Here is a 27946-nt window from a genome sequence, read left to right on the forward strand (position 1 = left end):
AGAACTTAATACTATTATTTGTCACTTGCAATTATACCGTCAGTGTTCATTACTACATGCAAATAAAATGTTTGTACTGACATGTTTTAGATTCCTATACCATGCAGACCACAAAAAACATTTTCGGTTTTGGTTTATGAGATCCCCGAAGACATTCCTGATGAAGACATTCGCCATTCGTTGTATAAATTTCAAACTGTCGTCGAGGTCGTCAGACTTTATCATGCGGGTAATTTTTAGTATAAACTATACAATATATACAATGCAGTGCCATTTTAGTTCTTTATAAAAACGGAATTTACATAGGAAATAATTCAATATTATGTTAAGAATCCGATAACTGTATATTTGCATTAAATTCGAATTCATAGTATGCGATAAAGACGTATTATTGAATACTTACATACTTACTCATACGAGTATTCATAAGAAAAAAAATCTAACTACCAATGGACTGAATGTATTTTTACTCGTGTGGTTTTTATTGTTCGATATACGATTTCAAATTGTTGGACTTACCTTAACCCAAGTATTGATATTGAGTATTATTATAATAAAAATAAAACTTCACTCTCATTATTACTTTACCAGTTTACCATACATATCATTATAAGCCACATAATAAACATATATTGTAATTTGTATATCCATCAATACCATACAAAATGTATACATTGTATTTTAAAATAATTTATTTTATACAGGCGGTAGATAATAAACGCTATATCAGTAATTTACATGATATATTACATGATATAAAATAAAATATATAATATTCAGTTATATAAGGTGATGAAATTAATTAATTAAATAATTAGTTCGTGTTCACATAATGTTTGTACACGGGTAATCGGTTTTGTTAGTAATTCGAAAGTTTCCGAGGGAGTATTACTCAAAACGATAATAATAATAACTTACCAAGTTGGAACATCATTAAACATTACTAATGTAAACTACCAAAACAAATTCGATGTAATGTTTAAACGTCAAGTCATTTAACTCGTAAAACAACAGTATTAATTAATCAAACCTCTGAACACCATAATATTGCTTACTGCGTGCAATAAAAAGTTTGAAAATTTAAAATTGAATAATTTGAAAAAATCAACTAATTTAATCTGCCGAAAATGTTTCATTTGTTACAACATACTCGCTTATGCTATGGAATAAATATTTCATATATTAATGTTATGTCAGTGGATTTTTTAATTGATATATTTTAAGTATACCTTCCTAATACGCAACAACAGAGTAATAATCTAAACTAATAATAAGCAGATACAGCACACCGTATTACGTATATGGATTAAAGTCATTATATTATAGTGATTAGTGAATATTATAATTATATATATATATATATATTAGTATATTACACATAATTTAACAAAGTCCAAATATACGTGTATCATGGTTTTATTTTCCAGTGGATGTTATTTGGTGAGAGTCGGGTCTTACACAAATGTTAACTGTTACTTACTCACACATGTAAATATTTAATGCACTTATGTACTACATCGTGTTTACTGCACATTGAAAAATAAATAAATTTAGATAAAAAATGATTAAAAGTGATTTTAGGGTTACAACGCGTTCAACGATAATTATAAAAATTGAAATAAATGATATTATTTCGGACGTCCATTGTACCATTTTTTTTAATTATTGTCTTCTGCATTATAGTTATAACATTTATACATTTTCAATAATTTTATATTTAAAAAGTTTCAACTTTCATAACATTTTTAAAAATAACAATACAAATAAACCTTATAAATATTAGTTTGTATAAAAGAAAATGTTTGATTAAATTTTTAGTATTATTTTAATGCCGTAGACCATAACAGTAACGTTATTCTTAGTTAAAATTGAATTTTGTAGATGACTTTTTTTTATTAAATAAACTCAACGTCCTCATCACTGAACATCGTATTAGGTCATATTGATGACATTTAAAATCTGCAGTCTGGAGTCTAGACCGATCTCAATGGATCGGACACGGAACACGGAAAAAAAATTGTACGGACAGATGAATTATTATTTTAAAATAATCTAACACGTAAGGATAAAAAAGATTTTACCACGTCTAGTTGCAGTTTGGCCATTTTTTTTAAAAAAACGTATGCTATAACATATTATCGGTTTGCACGTAAAAATGTACGTCGGTTTCTAGTCATCTCAGGCGTTATCCCTTCTACCCATCATGGCTCCTTATAATATTCCTCTTATAAATACGTCATATCTACAATATATTATATGCGTACGGGAAATATTGGTTTTCGTATTTGAATATATTTCCGTTTTCTTTGCCCCTATACAGATATACATATATATGCGTATAGTAAACCATAATCATGTATACGTCATGTCTTCCACGTACATTTTTCAATAGGAAAACTCGAAAAAGAGTATAAAAATGAAATACTTTAGAAAACTATACGCAGAACATCTCACTAGAATATTATAATATATATATATTAATATACGCGTGTCCAGCGGCGATGCCTCTGCGGGGGTGTTGGATTAGGTTCGTAAAGAGTTTTTTCTTTTATTTTCTTTCTTTCCACCCCTACCACTCTCACCCACTCACTTACTCGCACGCTAACCACCTATCCGATACGCCGAAATAATGTTTACTGATTCTTATTATTTCACCCGAGGGTGAATGAACGGCGAGTCTAGGGGTATAGTACCCCAAAATCATAACAAGTTGGTCTACATGCGTCCAATAACAACCATCACTGTTTAAGACCTGACTACTGAGAAAAACTATATTATATACGAGTATACGATATTGTAAAAGCTTACAATCATTGGAAAAATTAACGATTTGTACATTTTTGGAATTTTCACTCATCAGTTATAAGAGTGTAAAAACTAATAATTTAATATTATGTAAAAGCTAAATAATTTTGTTAAAAATAATCAAAAATAGAATAATAATTAAATTAAAATAATTTTGCTGTTGAAAATTAAATAATTGTAGTTACACATCTAGTAATTTTGAATTAATTAAGTTTTGGAATATTTTAAGTAATTTGGCTCATTTTCACTGCAGTAAAGACACTAAAATGTACTGTAAAATAAATATAAATTTATCGTCATTTAAAAAATTCAAATAAATTAATAAGTGATAGCGATAAATATATGATACTGTTTTGTAATTAATACTAAAAATATTGTTGTTAAAATATTTCTAAAAACGTTAATATTTTTCGAGACAATTATCGCAGTGCAAAACAAAATTTGAGTACTAATATCATTATATAATAACCATCTTGGGAATTGGAGTCAATACCTCTTTGCCACATCTTGGCTGAGTTGTAGTTGATATACGATGAGAATTATTATGATAGTGCAATATCTAAATATGTATTAGTTGTATCACTGCAGGCTAGGATCCACTACAACAACAACTAAATTATAATTCTTGGTCCTTCGACGCTCAAAATATGTTTATAACCTTTCGGACGTATAATAACATTATTCCGTATTAATTATTCCTTCAATATAATATGTAGGTACACAAAACATAACTTTATGATTAGTTTGAGTTAACTTAATGAAAATTAGAATATTGGGTCCAAACCTAATCTCCAGATTTAACTCGGTTCCTGAAAAACCCAAACGAAAAAATTTTATTAGAATATATCTAATAGATAACTGTGAGTTGTTATTGTTTAATTCTTTAATAATAATAATAATAAAATGGTCAGAAATAATTAATTAATTGACTTTTTGTCAATACAGTAACACCATACAATTCATAGTCATAGACTTAAATTATATAATTGAAAAGCCTTATTCAATCTTAAAAAATAATTCTTTCATTTATTTTTTTAACCATTTGTTTGAATAATAATAATAATAACAACATAATTATTTTGATATTTTAATAATAATATTAATAATAGTATAAAAAAATACGTTGTTACATTACATAACATTTAAGCTAAATCAGAACTTTTCATTATGCGAGTCATACAGTCGAATATTGGGAGAAAAATTCGATTTATTTAAAACGTTTGCATCGATGTAAGAAAAACGTGAAACAGTGCCCCCAAGAGACGATATTATATAATAACAACTACGTGCAATTATAGTTGTCCAGCACATATAATAATATTATACACAGTAGGATAGCTGCCTTGGGCATTGGAATTCGATGCGTCTTTTCTGTATTTGATTATAATATATTTTATAGTCGTTGTAATATTATGTGTATATATATGTATATATACTTGTATTGTACCACTGCGGGCTATAATATGCTATAACAGTATTGTAATCGCGAATTCTTGAGCTGTCGGCGCGCAATTGTTTATAAGTTTATAACTCCACAAAATGTATATCGGATATTATACAGGCATGGTCATATTATAATATTTTGTTATAGATGCAATGTGAATTTAATATACAATTTTAGCGGCACATCGTGATAATTTGAAATTGTTGATGAAATTTAATTATTTTGGTGAGTAGTACGTATAATATTATCATATACGATTTACGTCTTATCTGAAATACAATAAAACAAAACAATATGTGCTTTCCAAACATAAACCAACTGATTTTATAGGTTTTTATAGGCACATAATATTTTTACATAGCACCACACCATATCTGTCAAATATTTAAAAAAATAGAAATAAAAATACTTCTTAAAAAAAAGTGTAAATACCTACTTATACACTTATACTGAATTATACAACTGAGAGTAAATTTAAAACTATTCGAAATGTTCGACAATACTGTTGTATGCTGCAATAAATTTTGAAATAATTTTATCCGAGTGAATTTTAATAATATTTAAACAAAAAACAGAGCTAGGAAATAAAGCATTGTAAGTCTTGATAGTTTTATTTATTTATTTATTTTTAAATATATGTGGGATGCTAAAAATCATTAACCATTTGAAATCAGACACGAATTATTGTTGTACTCTATTACATGCATTATACTGGATATTTTATGGAATTTCTCAATAGTTTTTGTGATAATGTAAATGCGAAAAACTATCGATATGCCAATAATAATACGTATGTAACCTGATCTGTGATTCAGAACAATACTAAAATAACTGTGTGGCGCAGAGTTATAAAATAAAAATTCTATACGCATACGTCATGACCGCTGTGGTATGGTATTGATAATTGCTCTAGTTCGCGTATCAGTTTACTATTTGGAAATAATATGCACAGGCACATCAAGCGTTGAAATTCAAATATTATGCCTAAGCATTTTCCTCGTATATAATATTATAGCTATACCCCTGCATTAATAATATATTATGTATATTATTATTATCGTGTAAACAACAGTTGAACAGTGAACCTACTGCAATCAATTTGACAAAAATTACAATAAATCAAAGAAAAAAGAAAATTCGAATTGAGTACATATTTAGCTGACTATAATCAATCTAACTTTTTGATTTGATTCAAATTAATATTATTACATTAACGAAATCGGTGTATTATGATAAATTTATTTCAACTCATCAAACTATTATTTATTTTGTTAGTTGTTTAAAATATAGTAGGTATCTTCTTCTAGTAGATTTCCATAAAAATAATTTAAAATGTTTAAACTATATCTATCGAATTAGTTTCAAATTAAATCTAATCCCTAAAGAAATATCTACTTTACTCGTAATATAAATCAAATCGAAATTCAAGTTTCATTCTCCACATAATTTCGTATGTTACAAATACAGAAGTAAATTAAATTTTAAGCCTGCAGTCAAAAACACGATATTAATATATTATAATATTGATTGAATTCCAAAGTATTATACATGGATTAAAGATTATAATAATAAACCTTAAATTTTAAAGTATAAATCATTGACAACATTATAATAATATGGGACATATGAACAAAATTTATAGGTATATACTATTTTATAAAGCTATAATTAAAATTTCTAAGTGCAAAGTTTTGGAAAATCTATAAATTCTACCCCTATTTTCTAGAAATTTCATTAGAACAAGAGTTTACTAAGCAACAGAGATTATTGGTCTGGTTTAAAACTTATACGTAGAATATAATATACTATAGGCGTTTTAGGTATACTGAAATATTATATTATTATTGAATGAAGTAAGTCTTGTGCAAGTCTTTTTCGAGGAAGATCCTATTACGAAGGATAAATTTCACGCAACACTTTATAAAAATATAATATTATACTCACACGCCATGTTTGGTGGACGATAATAAAATTACGTACACGAGGGATTTCATTTTTGGTTTACAACATGGGGATATTTCGGCTGAGTTTTGTTTTAAGAAGTTCACATTATTATATCGCAGTGGCAGTGGAGTAGATCTGTAGTAGTGATTCGAAAAAAAATTAAAATAAATTATATTTTTTATTTTAATCTAATTAAGTGTTTATTTTTACAAATTTGTTTTATTCTTTAATAACTGCAATCCAAAATTTTGATTTTTCTTTGGCCTGTAATAGGACACTTTTCAATCATGTTAATCGTTATTGATTTGGTTTTATTATATTAATGTTTTAAAAAAATACATTTTGTTAATATACATCGATTTTTCGATAGGATATAATGTCTTAGGAGATAATATATATATATTAAAACCGTTACATTCCATAAATGACAAATAAACTGAATATAAAATCAATACTTACTAATGCTAAATTAATTACTCTAATATAAAATTTACGAATAGTTTAAGCTATTTAATTATTATCGGCATCCCCGTAATCATACAGACTGACTTGCTGACCGATTACCATTGATTATTTTGATTATTTTTTTTAAACAATCGTGCACAATGCGTTTTTCTATATTATATAATGTGCGCTGTTATAAAAATAATATGTTACGGCGTGATACTCAGTGTGTGCGAGTAAAAGGAATTTCAACATTATTCGGCCGGACGTAACAGCGGGTAGCTGATATGGTGTACACGGTAGTGGTGATGGGTGAGAGGGTAGTGGAGTGTTATATCCGTTTCTACGGTTTCGACAGCAGAGCTAGCTATTGTCGTCACGATTTTCCAAATCCATTATCCCCGGGAAAATTACTCTCGCTGTTATTCTTCTGTATTATACACATACACAGATACTGAATAATATATTATATGGTTTCATTTTATTCTCGTATTTTTTTATCGTTGCAAAAAATAAGTTTGCATGACGTATACAAACAAATGGGTTCAAATACGCGTAGAAATTACCGAGCTGAGCTGGATGTCCGATAAAACACTGTCCCCGGTTTTAGGTTCGATTGCGGTTCTCATAGTTTCAAAACGTCAATAATACACGTGTATCCGGGCATAAGCCATGATTCGACCAGACGAATTCGGCGACCTAACCTGGGGCATGTCGGATGCAACACTTGTATCATGTTTGGTTAGTATATTATTATGCTAGGAGGGTGATTGTAAATGAAACACAAATACGTACAGTTCACATAATAATATATGCCTAACCTAACCTATATAATACACGAGGGTAAAGGGTATATCGCAAAATGTCAATCGACTAATTTGCTCATCTAAATTTCAAATAATTATAACTTATTAGCTAGACACTCTTTTAAAATTCAATTCAAGTTTCTAGGCGTAGCGATATCTATATAATATGTAAATATTTTACAATGATGTGAGTTTTTATTAATTTTTTTATATACTTTTATTGTGTTTACTGTTACAACTTGAAACAGTAAGACAACTTCAATTTTCAACTTTAATGGTGGTTTCTATTAGCAGAGTGGATCTAGTTGGTACTTGGAGGCTCAAAATAAAAAGTTCCAAGTACTTTTAAGGCTGTATACACGATGGAAAAATATATAGATACATCACAATTTGTATTTGTTTGATACGCACAATTCATTCAAATAATTTTGACTTCGCTTATATCTTATTTATCCAATTTTTATAAGTTGTCGTTTTATATAGTATACATATAATTATAATATAACGAAAATAATTAAAATATTTGTATTGGCTATTTTAACTTAATTTTATTATTAATCTGTAGGTATTAGATAATTTTAACAAAATTTAATTCAAAATTTACTATTATATTTTGTAGTTCAAAAATTATTAAGATGCATTTTTACCAAATATTGTCTTGTATTAGTATATTCTAGAACTTATAAGGTTTTTAAAATATTTTAGATAACTTTAAGGTATTTATTCACACTGGAAACTATTGAAATTTAAAATTATTTTTAAACAATTTATCTAAATAATGACAATTTACAAATTACTTTGTGAGTACAAATGCATACAATTTTTAATTTTATCAACTAACATTTAAAAATTAAATATAAGTTTTCTCGTATGTTATTTAATTTAAAAAGTTTAAAAACTCAAAATATCAATTACTTTATTTTGCTTAACTCGTTATTAACTCATGGTACAATATATTACATCAGCGAAGATTTATAATTTATAAGTATAATAAATCGCAATTGAAGAAAAACGATTATCGTGATATCTGCAATGCATATTATTATCTGTTATTTTCATTTCTCAGGTTCAACAAAAGTAAATACCTCATAGATGTAATTATACGGTTTTGGTGTATATTGTCCACAGTAATAATAGACCATTGTTATTACTATAAGTTGTAACAATACCTGAAACTGTACACGTCACTGTGCAAGGATAATGAATAACTACAATAATTAACAATAATAACCCGGATGGTTGTCAAAACGATATAATTATTCGTTTTAATCCTACTTCAATTTTACGTCATTTAACAAAAGCCTGGCAATGAAAATTAGGACAACACAACGGAGAAAGTATCTCATTCTTGTCGTCAATATAATTTATAAATTTGTTTTAAAAATTTAACTTTGCATCATAAAATACAACCAAAACATATTTTTTTAAATATTTTTTTTATGACACGTGTAACAATCGTAACAGCTATTTTTAATTATATTTCATTATAATTTACTTAAAAGTAAATTCAGTTTTTTGAAAAAATTATATATAATTTATTTTCGTTTTATTTTTAATTACGCACACTTTTTGTGACATATTGATAATAATGATAATATTATATTTTAATGAAATAATGTTTAAAAAATACTATAAACTGAACTACACGACAGCCGTGCACCTAAAATGCATATCCAAAACGCCGTACTGCCATTATTATAGAAACAGGTCAACATAATAATATTATTATTTATTATAGCTAATCTTTTTTTATACATACGAAACGCTAAGCAAGTTCACGCACCCCAATAAATTAGGGACATAAATCGATTATATTAATTCGTTTTATTTTCAATATATAATATTATTATTATTATTATTATCCTACGTATTGCTCATATGTCCTACACGGTATGGTTCAACCATGTTAAATCATATTTTTCGCAATTGCTTATCAAACTGATAATTTTAAAATTATATTTTAACTGAATTAAAATATATGAACATTTACAAAAAAAAAAAAAATAAACTACTTTCAATAAAACTATTATTTAGTTACTGTTTACTAATATATAATTAGAAATACAAAAACTAGCTTATGAATAATTCCTTAGTTCCGAAAGTACAACAAGTACTTAACAATAAGTAGTTAAAAATTGATTTTGAAGAGCCAAAAAATACGTATTTATAATAATAACAATAAAAATTACTGTCACATCTAATAATATTGTTAATGGATAAAATATTTTTAACCATTTTTCATTGAAAACAACATAAAATTAATTTTTACGATTTTATATTATATAATATATTTTTACCGCAATAAACAGACAGACTATTGAACAATACGTTATAGAAAAATCAGCAATGCTGATTGTGTAATAAATGATGAAATAACAGTGTTATGGCGTAGCATAAGGCCATCGCTATAGAAGTGTATACGATATATTGAAAGTTTGTGCAAAAATGTTTCTACGATATAATATTTATTATGATTCTTAAACAAACCTTACGATCTATTTGGCCGTTATTTATACAATATTGGTATGATGCTGAGTGATAATAACGTAGTATACTTTGTGTCAAAAGTACAAATATCGTTAAAATTCAGATTTTATAGACGCAAATGCTAAGCTATATAAACAACCAATCTTGGACTATACACTAAAGCCTTAAACAATATTTTTATGATATTTTCTATTGTAACGAAAACACAATGTTTATCATTTGGAAATTACCATGAGTTTTTAGATAGTACTTTATATAATATATTATATTTTAGTACCTACCTACGATAAGATTCTAAGATTCGGGTATTATCCAATATCAATGTTGATAGAACCCAGTGTTTACCGTACTTATTAAGAACCTTGATTTCACCTGTATTAAAATGGTATGAACCGAATGTAGGGTATATTAACTTTGTTATTGTAAAATCACTACAGAGTCAGATTATAGTTTTAGAATTACCACGAATAGTGGTTACTCCTTGATTATTTCAATAATTGTTTTCACTTATTTAAAATTAATCCGTTAAAATATATCTGTATTTATTTTATAATCCCACCTAGACTCTAAGTACTGGAGACTCACTAAATAATAGTTACGCTTTAATTTGTTGTCTAAAATGTAATAAATTATAACGTCTTACATGATGTTCTTAAATAAATAAAGAATACATATATAATACAAATTTTTTAGACGTACCTACGTAATATAATATGTGCTTCAGTTTTAAAATCTACAAGTTAAAACGTTTTAATTGATACGTTTGGTAAGACACTTATAATTATAATAAATCAAATAATTCCATACCACACATAATATTATGGTTATTGCAATGCGTGATTAACAACACGAGCTATGTTTCCGTGTATAAGTATTATAATCGTTTATCGTTAAAGCATGTCGGGTGACTGTGTGAGTTAATGAACGGTGGGTGGTGGGGGCTATAGAAAATTATGTAATCTGCTATATGTACGGTTATTGTATCACAAAATATATTTTTAGAAATAATTATACCTTGACGAAATCTAATGGATTATAATAATATCATCATTATTATAGTATTATTTTCCTGGTACACATTTTGGAAACTTCTGAAATTATCATCAAAATCAGCTTTCGTTAAAATATTAACAATATTATAAAAACAACATCAATCAAAATAATTGTCGTCAATTTATGGAGCGCACATGACGTCGATCTGTATTGTTGTCACTGACGATGACGGTGAGGTGTGTCAATGTGTTGTGTACATTGGGTACGGGTGTGTGGCCTCGCGGGGGGAGTAATTACACTTCTTGTGCACATTTATTCTAACTAAAGTATCCCTTTCCCCGATACTCGACAGTCGACGGAACACCAATAAGTTTTCATAGTATTTAAATATTAAAACAAACGTCTTTTAAATTCATTTGTTTGAAAAAATGATTTATGATTATTTTATAGTTATTACAAATACAGTATTTTGAATTTTGAAACTATAATTTACATATAGTTTTATTTAGGGTCGGAAAAAATATTTTAAACGTTTGTATAACATCTTATTATATGATTATACTTTCTGAATAATATTTGATTACGAATGCTTCTTTACTTTTAGTAAACATGTGTTATAGTTTATCAATAAGGCTATTAAAACACAGAATATTGTATTTTCGTATATTCTTAATTAGATATATTACAGTAAGAAATTTCATAACGTTCAAATAAATTTAACTAAATAGATACATAAGAAAAAAATTGCACGCTAAAAATTAATATAAATAATAATATAATTTCTAGCCATACAGTGAGTATATAATGAGTGCAGACTGTAGAGTAGTAGCATTAAAGTTGTAGCACACGTCACGCCTTATGAATTAATTCGGTCTATGCTTGCGTTTGAAATTTTTCGATTATGATGAGCAAACAGAAACTATATACAATAGGCAACTTCTAAAAAGAGTGATTCCTACCAAATCACGCTTGTTGGCGATACAAAATTATTGTTTTATGCATTGTAAGATGGGGTTTGAGAGGAAGGGATGGTTATATAAACTATTTTTTTACAACTACGATGTTGGGGTTAATGCGGTGACGTGGCAATATATGGGCGCGTGCGTTCCTGTCCATATTATAATATAATTTTATTATCATCGGCATTATTATTATTATTTTTATTAATATTATTATTATTATTGCTATTATTATTATCATAGTTTTTAGGCTACAAAAAAAAAAACACTTAACATGAATTACAAATAAATATTAATAGTGCCAGCGCCCCAGTGGAGTCCATTTGTACTGATTAAACCAACATTTTATTTATTTATTTTTTATTTATTCTGTCCTTCGCGTCCGACAACCGGAGTCGGTATCGCTTCGTACTGCAGTATATATTATTATGCTGACTAACATTATAATAATATGCTCCTACCGAAAATCTTTTGCATTATGTATATTATTGCACACACACACACACACACACACACACACACACACACACACACACATACATTACAAACGATAAAAAAATATACGACGGTGGTTTTGATATACAGAGTGATTCGCCAAAACATTCATACCTCCATTTTTTTTATTTATTTAAATTCTGATTTTTAGAATTTTTAAATATTCTTACTTAATAAATACCATATTTTTAAATTCTTAAGATATTTTATATTACTTTAACATTGTCCTAAGGCGATATGAATTTCTATTTTAAAATGAAATTCGCTTTTTTACTGTAAATTATTTAGTGCATATTTTTGTATATCTAATTTATAATGTAAACGAGTAGTTTTCATATTTATTTAAATATTAATTATACTCTAAGGATAATAATCTTTAAAAATGCTTTTAAAAAATATATAAATAAATTTGATATTGGGTCTAGTAATTAATAATAAATAAAATGCTGTATAGTCTAAAATATTTTTTTTTTTAATTATAAATGTTGATCAAGTCACAATATTCTTCATATCTTTCAAACTCTTTATCGTGCCCGTGTTATGTTTAGTAAACAAAATTAAATACTTGTTTATATTTTAAATTTAATACGTCGAGACTTTCAGAAAAATGATTTGCCACATATTTTACAATTAAAAAAGAGGTGAGGTCAATTTGAAAAATATAAGTTTGATATTCCTTAAGTAATAGAAAAAAATCTTAATAATTTTAAAAATACGAACCTAAAGTAAATTTACGGATTTAAATATCAGATTTTGAATAACTGCACTGTTGACGAAGAAAAAGACAGATGAGCATACTTAGAAAATTGTGATGAATCACTCTGTATACACACATGGGTACTTTAAGTATGCGTATGCGTATGTGTGTGTGTGTGTGTGTGTGTGTGTGTGTGTGTGGTAAATGGATTGGTTATTTTCTCGGGCCTTGTGGCTCAGTTCGTACGCATATCATATACACATTTCCACGAACGTATATTTCGTACATAGCAATGTCAGTACATATTATTATTATTACCTATACGTACCTAAAACGCGTCTATATGTGCGTATTATACGCGTTTATTGGACGTGGTCGGACCGGTATGTGTAAGAAACCGTTCGGGAGTTTTCGGCGAGGACTCTGCCGCAAGGGGGTTGATTTATTTTATGTACGCACACACACACACACACATACACACACCTATATATGTGTATGTGTGTGTGTGTGTGTGTGTATAGGTATACATTATCCACTGGTGGCATACACGCGCGTTGTGTCGGCTACATCGTTTATCACGTCAGTTGTCCGCGCGCGTGAGTTCTACGGTGTGGCGCGGCGGGGAAGTAGGGTTGTACGAGTAGAGTCGGTTATTAATACCTTCGACCGACTACCGCACTACTCTATACATGTATATATACGAGTGTGTATACCACATTATACCGCTGTATATACCACTACGCTCCCTCTCTAATACTTTACACGTAAATACGCACACACTCGTACACACACAAGAGTGAATACGGTGTACGTGGGCAGTGGCGGCGGCGACAGCGCGCGCAACAGCCACGAGGCGCGCGGAAGAGTGTTTGCGCGTGTATTTTTCCGCCGCCGCCGCCGCCGCCGTTGCCGTCAACGAATCATTTGTTTAAACCCGTCCGCTGGGCAGACGGAGGTGGAGAGCGCGAGACTAACGACCGGCCGCCGGTCTAATAAAGAATTCCCGTAACGTTCGTGACCTTTTCCGCGCTCGTATTTTCGACGACGCGCTTGGGGTGGAGAGTTCTGGTCCGCCACTCGACCCCTTCACACGACCGACACGACCCTGCGAGTCAGCCCTGCGGCCCACCTGCACCCCTACCCTCCTCCCCGCCGGGGGGCTGTCGACGGACCGAGCCGACCGTTGCCGCCGCTATAGTTCTTACACCGAAATTTACAATTCCCCTCCCCCCCACACACACGTCCCGTGCGAACACGACCCACCACCACCATCAGCAGCAGCTAAGCAGCCCGTCACTTTATTGTTTTGGACATTTTGTATTATATTATACACCTCCACACGTATTACATTAAAAATAAATAATAACAATACCAAGTCGCAATGGTTATTTCGATTGAACGAACAAAATCATGTCCAAGAGACCATTAGCTGACCATTGATTCATTAAATGTTAAATATGTTTTGTGTAATCGTTCTTTTAATCCTAAAGTAAATAATATCACCTGTACACTGAAACTACTTGTTTGAAAAAAAAACGGACCATAGTGACGATAAACATATTCTTGCTCAAAAATTAGCTCTTGTTGCTTTTTATTTTCAGACGAAATTTGATAGAAACATTAATTTTATTTTATCGACTCATAAATATACTGATTAAATGCAAAACAATTAGCAGATAATTTATAGAAGTTAATTGATCCAAGACCTGTTTGATCATCCTATTTATCCTTCTTGCTCGGACTTCCTTCCAGTAAAACACCTTTATACCTGTAATGTTTCAATGTAAACAGTTGAACTTTATTACACTAAGTTTTTATTTAAACTTATTTAAATGCAATGTACACACTTTCAACATCTAAACTGTACTATCACACCACTACTTTACACACTTTTGTGTCGGGAACTCAGGATCACGAAAACCATGGGTTGAGGTAATCTTATACGATTTCTTTGCATCAACAAAAGAACCGGTAATATTACAGACAGTTTTAATTAAATTCTTTGCGTAGACAAGATACGAGAGTAAAGAAATACGCAAGTCCCATTGCATACTGCCATACTGGTACATAATATAATATTATAAAAGGTTAAATATTTAATCACAGGTTTAGTTTTTTTTTTTTTTAATTTAATTGTGTGTTCTATGCCAAGTGTGTATGCAAACATTGCAAACTATAGTTAAATCAAAAAATACGTACAATTTTATATTTTCCATTATTCTAGTTGATTTCTTTTATAGTGGACGTACTGATTGTAGCAAGAGAAAAGTGTAACATTTTTCAAGACTGTATGCATTCACATTCGAGAGTTTTCGTGTTTCGGCTAATGGAGGTTTTACTAATCATATTTGATAATATTATATTAATATCACATGGCTATACCTACAGTTTTTCGATAATAACTGTAAATCATGAAAAAAACATTATTTGTTTCTCACTACAATAGGTGTACTCGATAAGTCTTTATGACCGTTCTTCTATCTACTAATTGAACGTAAATTTCGTCATGTCATCATAAAATAAAAATATATTATTATAGAATTGACACACGATTTTTTCATTGGTAGTTGGTACCTACCTATTTTATCGATTCAAGCAGAAACTTTTGCAGATACGTGAAGTAATAAGACAACGTATTCCCCATCCCCATCCACTCAAATACTCAATGTAGGTAAACGCGCGTTCGCAAACACAAAATCATATTATGCGTATGTCGTACGTGTGCTATATTTTTATCTTCAGAGATACAATCGCCTATAGTCATAAAACATATACAATAAATATATTATTTTTATTTTATTTTTATTTTATATATTATATGTGCTGTAAAGCAATAAAAAATATCGTATACTTTTTTTTTTTTTTTTTTTAATTATAATGCCTCGTCATTTATATACTTGCGATTTTGTCCACATTTCACCCCGTCTGATAAAAATAAATTCCAAACTTTTATATTTACTTTAAATGAATGTGGATAGATGAATGTTTTTCATTACCATTTGTATCGGTCGAATGCTGTAAAAATAATGAAAAAAAAACAATTTTAATTATTATAAGCTTTTTAATATGATATTATAATTCAACCGTTGTGACATAAAATATGACTCCCTTAGTTACAACAGAACAAATAGCTATTTACAATTTATTTAAAATAAACTTTCAACTGTAAATGTTCAAGTGTTAGAATATAGTTTTGCAAACTAGTAAATATTAACTTGTACTCAATAAAGAATTTCAAAAATACCTGGAAAAATTATTGTTACATCCCAAGTGGATACATAAATATTTTTCAAGCTATTAAAATATTATAGTTGTATTTTACATAAAAAAAAAAAACGGTAATGTTTTGTACTATGTATAAAGCAATATATTATATTATTACGTTAACTTTTATACGCTACACAGTTATTTTATTATTATTATTTTGACTTTATAAAAAATACCAACATTAATATTTTGGTTGTAATTCAAATATTTATAAACCATAACATTTATTAAAAATTTATTTTTATTTATTTATCATGATTTATAAATAGATGATCTGTATATACAGTGGCTGTTGGTTATATTAAAATAAAAAATATATTTTACAAGATGAGCTGTAAATATTTTAATATTATAAAAATTTACTCAAAATTATATAATATAAAAGTAATTTTTTTTTATACAGATGACTATTAAAGTATAGTTATTTAAAGGTTCTGACCTTATCAAATTATTATAAAATAAACCGGGTTAAAAAATCCTAGTCTATCCTTTTATTACGTTGAAAAGTTTCCATTCAATGTAATACATTTTAATCATTTTCAATACATTTTCTAAGAATTCTATCTCGTTCTCTTATTTTTTATTTTATACTTTCAATTACATTAATTACATGGCGTATAAAATATGCTGAAGATACTTATAGATTAAATATAACAAACGGATCATGTAATAACTTAGAAACTTAAAAAATGATATAATATATTATACATAAATATTTTATTAATTGTATTTTTATCTTTTTTTCAACTAACTTATAACTAAAAAAAACGTACCAGTGGAATTCATATACGCCCACATAACGTTGTTCAATTTGTATCTCATTAATCATAATCCACTTCTTATTTTTATATTAAATTAATAATAAATTATGACATTGATCATGAATTGTACACCAAATATAATATTTCACTAGAACACCTTTAACACTTACCTGTATAATAACATATTTCTTTCCATACACAATTTTACCAAATACATTAAAACAGTAGTCTGCACTCGGCAACCTTTTTAGACTCTAAAGACTCCAAGGACAAAAATAAAAATGTTATATTCTTAAATTAAAAAAAATACTGTCTAAAACTTTAAAATAATTAAATGTATAAAAATAAATGTCTTCGTTCTAAAATTTAAAGCGAGCTATATTTAATAGCGACGCAGGCCACCGATTGCCGATCACTGCATTAAAATGATAAAACCAAGATGGTTAATGCTGTTAATATTGTCTATTGGGGAGGATATATTATCTCAAATGATATTTTACACCAAAAAAGGGTGATTTTATTTGAAGTATTTGGCTTTACTCGTTTGATTTGTTTAGATACAATTTTTTTTATATTATTTTGTCTTTTTGGAATTTTTATTTCACAATATATTATTTAAAATAGTTTAATTTCATAAATAATAATAGAGTTCACGTTAAAAATGTTTCATTATTTTTTTTATGTCGTATAATTATTATAGGTATGCAAAATTATATAATAACATTATACTTTATTTAACCTATATTATATTATGTTATTATTTACTAGTATAAAGTGTAATATTGGTGGGCTCGATTTGCGGTGTAGTCGTTGTATCAAGTTTCTGATGAAGTAGTGTTTCAATTAGGTAGAAAAAAATGAGCTGAACATCTTATTAAAATGATTTATACACGTTCTGTTCCACTACGACGTTTTATCATATTCGCATCATATTATATAATATACATATAGCATACAGTTTATTATCGAGAGTGTCACTATAATAAACTATCGTATAAGACATCGATTTCTGCGTCGGTAGAATAATAATAAATAAAATAAACATTAACTGGTCGAACAACAACGATGGTATTATCCGTTTCGCTCGTAGCATACCTCCACCTTGCAGTCTTAAAACACGTAATTGTTGTACAGACGATTACACCAATAATTGTCTATAATAATGTATTATCAATAATTACAGCTGATTCGTTTACAATATGCACGTGAACATGTCACACGTTCGATGAATTTTATTTTTTAAACACTTCAAGTCGGAGTAACGTAGTGTACAATATTATTATACCTAAAATACTCACACGTGTAGGCAGTTTGGATAATTGTCTAGTTAACAAGTTACTCTAACGTCAAAAGTTCAGCAACAAGCATTTCACAATAATTAAAGTAAATTATAAAGACGCATTTCTACGATGTTGTATTAGAATTTATTATTTTACTATATTATTTTCCAAACCATTGTGTGCGCACGAATAAAAGAGTCAACATGGTCATCGGAAATTGAAATTATGGCATTGTCCGCGTGGACTTTTTGTCGATGTTCTATGATTTTAACCGTAAAATGTTAACCGAATCGAATAAAATAAATATCAAATATTGTGGTAATGGTAGCGCACAATGATCACGACCACTGTGAAATAAAATAAATCACTCGAAAACCTGTAAACTCATATCTTGATATGTACTTTCGTGAAAAATAATACGGTTGTCCGAGTGATTGTGAAAAACGACGATGAATCAATAATATAATATAGTCAAATTGATTTTAATGACTTTAAACGTGGACTTTTGCATTTATTCAACACCGGGGTATTTGAATGTGGCTCGTCGAGTGTCGTTAATCAATGCCGACTGCTGCGGTTATTTCAATCATAACCACGTGCCACCGCCGCGTGTTTCTTTCATATTATTATTATAGAGTAGTAAGTCATGACGTGCTCTTCGCTATACGGTTTTCTTCGGACACGCAAAATACCTGCAACGCGTGTCCTATCCGTGTGACGGACGAACGAACCTATAATATGATATCACAATATTATGTCGTCTACGATAGCACACCGCGTGCGAGCCAAACGAAAAATTCGACAATTTTTTTGCTAGCACCGTCGCGGCGTTCCGGGCAAATACGTTGTTTCACGGATATCCGCCGCCGTCTCCGCGGACACGACCGACGCAGCATCACTATATCATATTATACGTACGGCGGCGGCGGTTGGTCCAGTGCGGAAGGTGCGCGCGCGGTAGGGACGGACTGCTCGTCGCGCGCGTAGCTCGCCGGCGATCACGAAGCGGGAGGTCGTGATAATAATAATTATTATAAGACATAGAAACGCAGCGCGAACACTCACGGGTACGTGTGGGTGTGTGTGGGCGTGTGTGTGTGTGTGTGTGTGTGTACGTGGAAGTATATTTATACATGTATTTAGCGCCTAGATAATTGAATTCTAAAAATCCTGTGGGCGTCGCAGAGGCGGCGGCGACGGCCCGAAACGGACGGCGGGTGGCAATGATAGAGTTTTCCGTTCCGCCAGCGTCCCCGTGCAGCTCTGACCGCCCGCGCGACCCACCGCCACCGCCCGGCGACGGTTTTCCACTTGCGACGCGTCGCGTCTCCCGCTGGCTGGCTCACCACGCGCGCGTATACATATAACCTTTCGCCGCTGCCGTCGCCGCCGTCGTCGTCGTCGCAGAGAGCTCTCGCCGCGTCGTTCTAATTACACGACCGACTAGACGACGGCATACGGTTTTCGCGACTGTCGCCAGGCGCCGAAAACACTGTCGGCCGATGCCCTCACACGTCATCGGTACACTACACAACACATAATATAATATACTGTTAATATATATATATAAAATATATGTTAGCTATTCCTATTCGGTTTACATTTCGACATCGATAATATATATATATATAATATGTGATATTATTATTGTTGAAATGCACACGAATTCAATTCAGCCTTAGACATAACATTTTCCTGGAAACCCTATACGGCCCGGGAGTACCTATACGGGAAAACGTTTTTATTTTTATATAAATCAATTTTTATTTTAAATTATTTCTTCTTATTTCACGACGTACTTAACCTATAAAACGAGTACATCACTATACCGATAAGAGTTGAACTGAATCTTTTTTCTATTCTTTATTGTGTTTAAGACTATGATATAGGCAACCTTACTTTTTTCTTTTTCATTCAGTTGAAATAATAATAATATTAGAACAGAATTTAAAAAAAAAAAATGTTACAAAAATTATTGTATTTTAAAAATTAACTTTAAAATGTATCTCTTTAAAATTCGCTTCTCGCAAATTAACCTTTTTCAAGTATTTCATAAATAGTATTATATAAAAAAAAATGTATAAACTTATAGCATTTTTATAAATTAAAGTAGTTATTGAAACTTTTCTCTCGCGAATTTTCGTCGTATCGTTCTGTTTTATGTACAACTCTATAGTATAGCAATATTTAACCGTCGTGCAAAAAATATTGTTGCTGCGTTATTATCATAATAGCTGTTTGTTGGAAATAATTTTGAACGAAAATATCAATTATTATATCTTTTGTTGTTAATTTTGTACCGTCGAGAAAACAGTTTTTTAATTAAAAATACATGGGTTATTATTTTCATGTCTAATTACACGGCTTGACGTGTATACTTAAAACTGTGTTAATAGTAATAGTTGTCGTATATTCAATCTATCATTGAATATATTATTATTATTATTATTGTTTTATTTACTAAATTTGAAAATACGTCTTTGATGATTATCTGACAAAATTTAATTATATCACTATTACTATTTTTTTGGAAATTTGAAATAACATTTTACAATTGCGACGTTCAAATTATAATATTTAATATAGTTCTATTAGATAATATTATTTTGGTATTTGGTTATATCTTATATTATAAGTTGTTCTTATTAAAAAAAAAAAAAAAAATAGCCTACATTTTATAGAGTAATCGTTAAATTAAAATTTTTAATCGATTTGATAAAACTTGAACTTTTTTTAATTTTTTTTTCCTATCGAAAAATGATAGGTACTTGTATTTTTGTATATACTTTAAGAATTCATTTTTTTTTGTCGATGAAAAAATACACGGTAACCCACTTAAGATACGTTATAATGGAGTTTTTTATAATAAAAAAATACATTTCACATGAATAAAAAATAATACTAGTTTTCGTAAAATACTTGCTCTAACATTAAAACGAAACGAACCTCGACCAAAAACTTTTAACAATTATTTAAAACACATACTTGACAATAATGATAGCGTCTTGTAAAATGTTTTAGGTCTTAATCAATATTCACAACTTGAATGAAACATGGTTATGAAATTTACTATCCATCACTGAGTACCTATCATACATTACCATATGTGTCGCGTAAAACAAAAATAAAATCGATTAATTTAAAAGTAATAGTTTTTTTTTTTTCAATAATTATAAAATACTTTTAATTTCATAATCACACATTATGCCGATCTGAGTTATATTTTAAGGATTTTTCTGTCATGAGTGTATGGGACATATGTTGAACAACGGAAAAGTTCATATTTAGTTTTAAAAAAACTAGGTATAACCACATGTGGCAAAAGGTGAATCTGATTCCCACATCTGCAGATATTGTAGTCTTTAAAATATTGTTTCTCATAATCAAGTTAAAATAATTCGATGTTAGAAATCATAATACATAATGATTAAACTTAACTTAATAAATCCTAGTCTCTTAAATAAAGTAACAACAAAATATGAACGAACTGCAACTACCTACTAGTGACCCGAGTAATAAAGATCATATTATATATCGATAGAGTAGTTTGCGTTATGGTACATAAAATGTCGTTTTTGGAAAATTAAAATGCATCATTCGTAATTCTTACATGTTACATTTCCCTCGTCTTTTCATCTCTGTCGTAACATCATCATGTATATTTCCTAACCCCCTTTGACCTAATTCCCCACCCCCACACACCCGTCATTAGACACACACACACACGGACCGTCACCTCTTCTAACCGCATACGTTTTTATTATTATTATTATTTTAGGGTACCGCCATGCGCCCTTGACCGTGGCCGACGGAAAGAACTCGGCTACGTCGCAGACAGCTGTTGAACAGCAACAGCAACAGCTCCTGCAGGCCGGACCGGCGTCGTCGCTGGCGGCGGCGGGCGGGTCCGCGTCTGCGAACACGCAACAACACCACCCCTCGCCGCCCGTGGTGCGCGTCACACTGGCGTCCGTCGAGGAGTGCAACGTACTGCTGCACAACGGCTTGGACTTTTACGGGGCCACTTTCTTCCCCGTGGAGGCCGCCTCGCCCGTTGTACCGAAAAAGAAATCGTTGCCGCCAAACAGGTATATATATATATATATATATATATTTATATATATCACAGCGATGTCCCCACAAGACCACAACGATAAAACCACATAGGTGCTAATAACATTGCTATCGTATAAATAGTTTAAAATGTTCAGAATTTATTGATTTATATAGTACAATGGACAATATGTTAACAATAATATTAATAGACCAAAGTGTCGCGGAGTACCCACACATGCAGTGCCACTCCGTCTCTTCGTCTGAATTTTCTTAATAAAATATTGAAACTGATTTTTCACTACTAATTTGGGATTCGATTTGTATTTATCGAAAAACACTTCAAAAACAGATATTCTTCTTTGGAGTATGGAATTAAAAGTGTATGTTGCTGTTTTAAAAAAATAAATTTGATAAAAATAATGAGTGAGGACACTTAAATGGATCACTTTTTATTTCGGCACGTAGATATTACATGCCAATACGTTATTATGAAATATTATAATTTGTTATTATAATATTTCAATGGAACAACGGTATAGTGATTTTATTATGATTTACGAAACCCTTGAAACAGATGAAACAGTTGAAACTATCTATGATTATGTTTGTACGTCGTGTACATTAGAAATATATCTAACTGCGAGTCATAATTGGGAATTTATAAAAATAAGTTATAGATATTTTGAAAATTATTCTTAAACAGCTGTGATAATAAATTGTACTAACTCAGAGATAATTTTAATGAAAACTACAGCTATCTCGTTATTAATAAATGGTCCAATTACTCTTTTAACACTCTGTTTTTATCAAAATCCATAATTTTAAGGCGTTACTAGAAACTTGTTATTAAAGTGAATATTTTGTCAATTCAAAAACTTTATCTCACCCGTAAATGTATATATATTTTTATTTTTTTTATACGTTACATGTTTTACGATATGTCTGATATATAAAAAAAATATACATTCACACAGTAAATAAATTGTCACCGAATGCCATTGCTGAAATATAACCGTATCTCTACAATACCCAACATATTTTTAAATAAAATAAAAATAAAAACAAAGTCAAATAATAATTGGGATGTACGTAACAGTTTTCAATGTTTAGTACATAATGCGAATAACAATATAATATCGTTTTCGAACCGACTGGAGGCACAAGCGGTTTATTGGATTTTATTCTACGGCCCCGGGCAGCATGCGTCGTGTACGTAATATGGGTCATACACAACCGTCAGCTATCGCTTGGTCTATTGAGACCCACACGTTAACGATGATCACAATATTTTCAATTTATTATTATTGTGCGTCCATATTGGATATTTGGATCCCAAGGTCTCCAAGCTTTTTTAAAAGAGACTAAAAATCGTACGCATAAAAATATATGTAAGCATATTGTAGTATCACCACTTTCAGTTTACAATTGTTTTTCTGAAAATATAAATAAAAATATCTAATACATTTTGACATTTTATTAATCTGTGAGCATTTGATATCGCTATTTTTTGCATTTCAAAAGTTTTCTCAAATTAGTTATCATAACAAGGTCCAATCCGTTTTATTAAAAAATGTCCAACGAAACTTTAAAAGTTTTAGTAATTTTCTACTCCTGATTTAATATCAATTGCATTTAAATGTGTAATTTAACAATCGGCAAATAAAAAAATTAATCTTTCCAAAACTAGGTTTACCGAGTTAAAATAAAAAAATCAAGTGCATAGTTTTCATGGGTATTTGTTCATTCACAGATATATTCCAAAATGTTATAATTTGTGCTATATCATAATTAAAATGAAAAAAAAAATACATAACATACAATTTAATGATAAACATTAAACTTTAAATCAATAGAGTCTCAGGATTCAGGATTAATGAACCTTTTAAAGTTCAAAATAATTGTTGTTAATATATATTGTTTTACTATATAAAATAATAGTAACGACAAACTTTATATAATTGCATAAATTCTAGGAAAAATATTCAATTGAATATTGTAAATTAAATTTACTTTTTATCGAGTATTATAATAGTTATCCAACAGGAATTTACGGGGTTGTACAAGTATAACATTCAGTGTAGTTTACTAGTTTTTGTCTTTGCCGTTTTACTGTCAGTTTTCAAACGAAAATAATATTTAAACAACCGTACCATATTACACAGCGTTTCACCGTACGTATTATTATTATATTACAGCCGTGCGTGTTTGTTTGAATAGCGACACATAAATACACATACATAAATACATACATACATACATACATACACACATACATATATACATACATACATACATACATACATACATACATACATACATACATACATACATACATACATACATACATACATACATATATACATACATACACACACATATTAGTCTCGTCACGACATTGGTAATCTGATTTATACGCATGCTACTTTAACTGCAAAATTTGCGAGGAGAGAAGACATCATCCTATAAGCACAATATATACAGGGTTATTCGCCAAGCATGTTCCCTTTTACTTTTTCAATAAAGCAATTATTTAAAAACTGATTTTTAAAATTTTTAAACATATACCAAACTTTAAAATTCTCAAAGTTGTTTGTACTGCTTAAAGATAATTCTTTTAGGAGATACACAAATATACATTTTCATTTTCCAAATTGTAACCCCCTTTTTATGCATTTAATATGTAATTTTCTGAATATTATGTCGACTTATCAAAAAAATTGTACGAGTAGTATTTTATACCTAAGTTATTTCACTTTATATACTAAGGATAAATTATTTATCATAGGTACATGGTAATGTATTTGAAAGATGTGGGGGATATAGATATTTGAGAATTATATTAATTAATATTAAAGTATCAACATTTAATATTTGTAAAAATGTTCCAATTATAATAAATCCTAGACCCAGAAAGTCCAGTAGATTCAACATTAAATTTGTTTTATATTTTTCTAAAGCTAATTTTTTTAATATAAATATTTAAAAACCTGAAAAACTGCTCATTCTTTTTCAATAAAGCAATTATTTAAAAACTGATATAACTAATTAGATAGATACATCAACATTTTCCAAAAAAAATAAAATGTCCATAAAATAATAAAACTATAAAACTAAGGGTACTAATTTGAAAAACAGAAGTTTGTATCGTTACAAGATGTTTCTTAAATAGTACAAGACATTTCAATAATTTTAAAATATGGGCTTTAAGTATAATAAAATTGAAAATTCCAAAAATCAAAATTTAAATCTATTAAGGTATAAAAAAATGTAGTTGAATATGCTTGATAAATCACTCTATGTAACGCAATAAGTGGTATACGCTGTGCGCATAGTAGTCAAAATACACAAAAACGATGACGGACATAATGGTTAGTAAAAAATTCATGGGTATTATGTTACATATTAAATGATATTAATATTATGTGCGCGTGAATATTCCAACTTATTATTAGTATAATTTTATGATAGTCGTGATGCCGCCGACTTTTCTAATTGTAATGTATTGCACAAAAAAATTACCAACATCACGTCGCATTGAGTCTTGTACACATAATATGTATGTATGCGGTATACTTATCATTATAATATAATAACAACAGAAGGCAGTAGTTGTATTTTTATGTATAATTATACAGAATACACATTATAGGTACGTGTTTTGTTGAAATTACTTTTTGAGATGTCACACAACATTATCATGTGAACCGTACGGGCGTTTTCTTAAAAATATAATAGTTTGCCGTTCACAAATTTAGCGCGTACGTACATTTATTATCGTGGTTCGCATTGTTCGCATAGTTTAAACATTTAGATTCAAATATAGATCGTTTATTTTTCTCAATTAATGCGTTTTTGGGTAGTAAACTTTTAGTCTTCACATATTCTTGCATCGGTATTAAAACACATACAAACCATTGTTTGCAAAAGGTTACTTTATATTATGTTTATTATTTATATATTTTATTATTTAACAAAAAAATAATTAATAATCTGAAAATAATATGACAATAAGTCAATTTGATCAGTTAATACTTAACAGATAAGATAATAATAATACATGGGCACATGAGTACATGATACTTAAAACGCAACGAACAAATCACCTTAATTAAATTAAAAATTCCCTTCGGTAGTTTTTTTTAACATTTCAATAGAATTTAGCTGTATAAAATGAATAATAAAAAAAATATGTTAACTATTAAATGTAAACCATTTACGGTTTGTGCGGCACTTAGATGTATTATACTTTATGCAATAGCACTGTATATTAAATGCGTACAACAAATAATTTTGAATTTTTTCTGCAGTCACACCACGCCTGACCACGTAATATATTCACGCGTATTTTTGTCATTTTAAAATTCCCGAATAGTCCGTTTTTTTTTTCAACAAACGATAATCACAACTCATCCGGGAGGTCCCATATGCCACCATTTATATTGCGTACCTACAAGAATGCGTAATTATTTTATTATTACATTGTCCGAGTATCTAACACAAACATATAGGTACATCGACGTTGTTAAATCTATACATACCTGACCCCATACAATTTGACGATTGCACGAAACTCAACCGCAGGGAAACGATTTAATTGTATGATAACATTTATTTGTTATCGTTGTACTATTTAAGTATCTAACGCAAATCGTACTGTTTTTCAGCCGTCTGATGGATTTGGTGACGACCAGTGGTCATCGTATACGCGACCTGTTACCAGTCTTCGACTCTGCAGGATTTACGAAAATTCCGCCGCCAACCAGCAAAGTGGTCAAGCCGCACTAGTCGACGACGGACGATCTTTCTAGTCTGGTGGACTATATACGATCTAATGCGAATATTCATAAACGAATATTAATATATTTATATATATACATAATATATGATTTTTATTTTTATTTAAAATGTTAACAAAACAAAAATACAAACTTCGCATCGGTTTACTATACTGCAAAACCATTACAATATTAAATCGCATTTTCTAATAACACGCAACGTTTAGTACATCTTGATGCATAATATTATTATATTATCGTAGTATAACGGTTAGATGGTTATAATATAAACATTTTTTTTTTCGTGTATTATTATTATTATTACTATTATTATTACTACTATCATATTTTAATCCAATAAAAAGTTCATTCGAAACGACGTAGCGTTTTATTTCATTTATAAATAATGTACAGGTACCAACTGTGTGTACACGTAGGAACCTCCCACATTATCATAATATATTTCTGTACATCACAGTCGTTTCGCGGTCCCGCGCCAAAGACTCCGGCAAAGTTTTCTGCGAATTTATAAAGTTTTCGTGCGGAACAGCCGCCACCGCCGGTGCCGCGGTATATAAATGCGGGTCGTCTCGCGTTAATCGTCAATTCAAGACGTAGGTAATACTTTATTTATAAAATACATTATTACGAGTGTGTGTGCACATCTCGAGACAAATCTGCCGCCGCGCCGCCGACGTCAAAGGTGGTGCAGATGTAGTTATGTGCCAATTGT

General features: G+C 29.5%; 1 protein-coding gene across 1 annotated transcript in view; it reads left to right on the forward strand.

Annotated features, from left to right (window-relative positions):
- The window catches only part of LOC132930613 (uncharacterized), a 50356-nt gene extending 22764 nt beyond the window's left edge, over nucleotides 1–27592 (forward strand). The window contains exons 2-4 of the mRNA XM_060996567.1: nucleotides 91–229; nucleotides 22161–22470; nucleotides 27103–27592. Of these exons, the coding sequence (XP_060852550.1) occupies nucleotides 91–229; nucleotides 22161–22470; nucleotides 27103–27223 (570 nt within the window). The 3' untranslated portion in view covers nucleotides 27224–27592. The remainder of the gene's footprint in view (nucleotides 1–90; nucleotides 230–22160; nucleotides 22471–27102) is intronic.
- Nucleotides 27593–27946: the final 354 nt, after the last annotated feature.

The sequence above is a fragment of the Rhopalosiphum padi genome, chromosome 4, assembly GCF_020882245.1.
Source record: "Rhopalosiphum padi isolate XX-2018 chromosome 4, ASM2088224v1, whole genome shotgun sequence".
Taxonomy (NCBI): domain Eukaryota; kingdom Metazoa; phylum Arthropoda; class Insecta; order Hemiptera; family Aphididae; genus Rhopalosiphum; species Rhopalosiphum padi.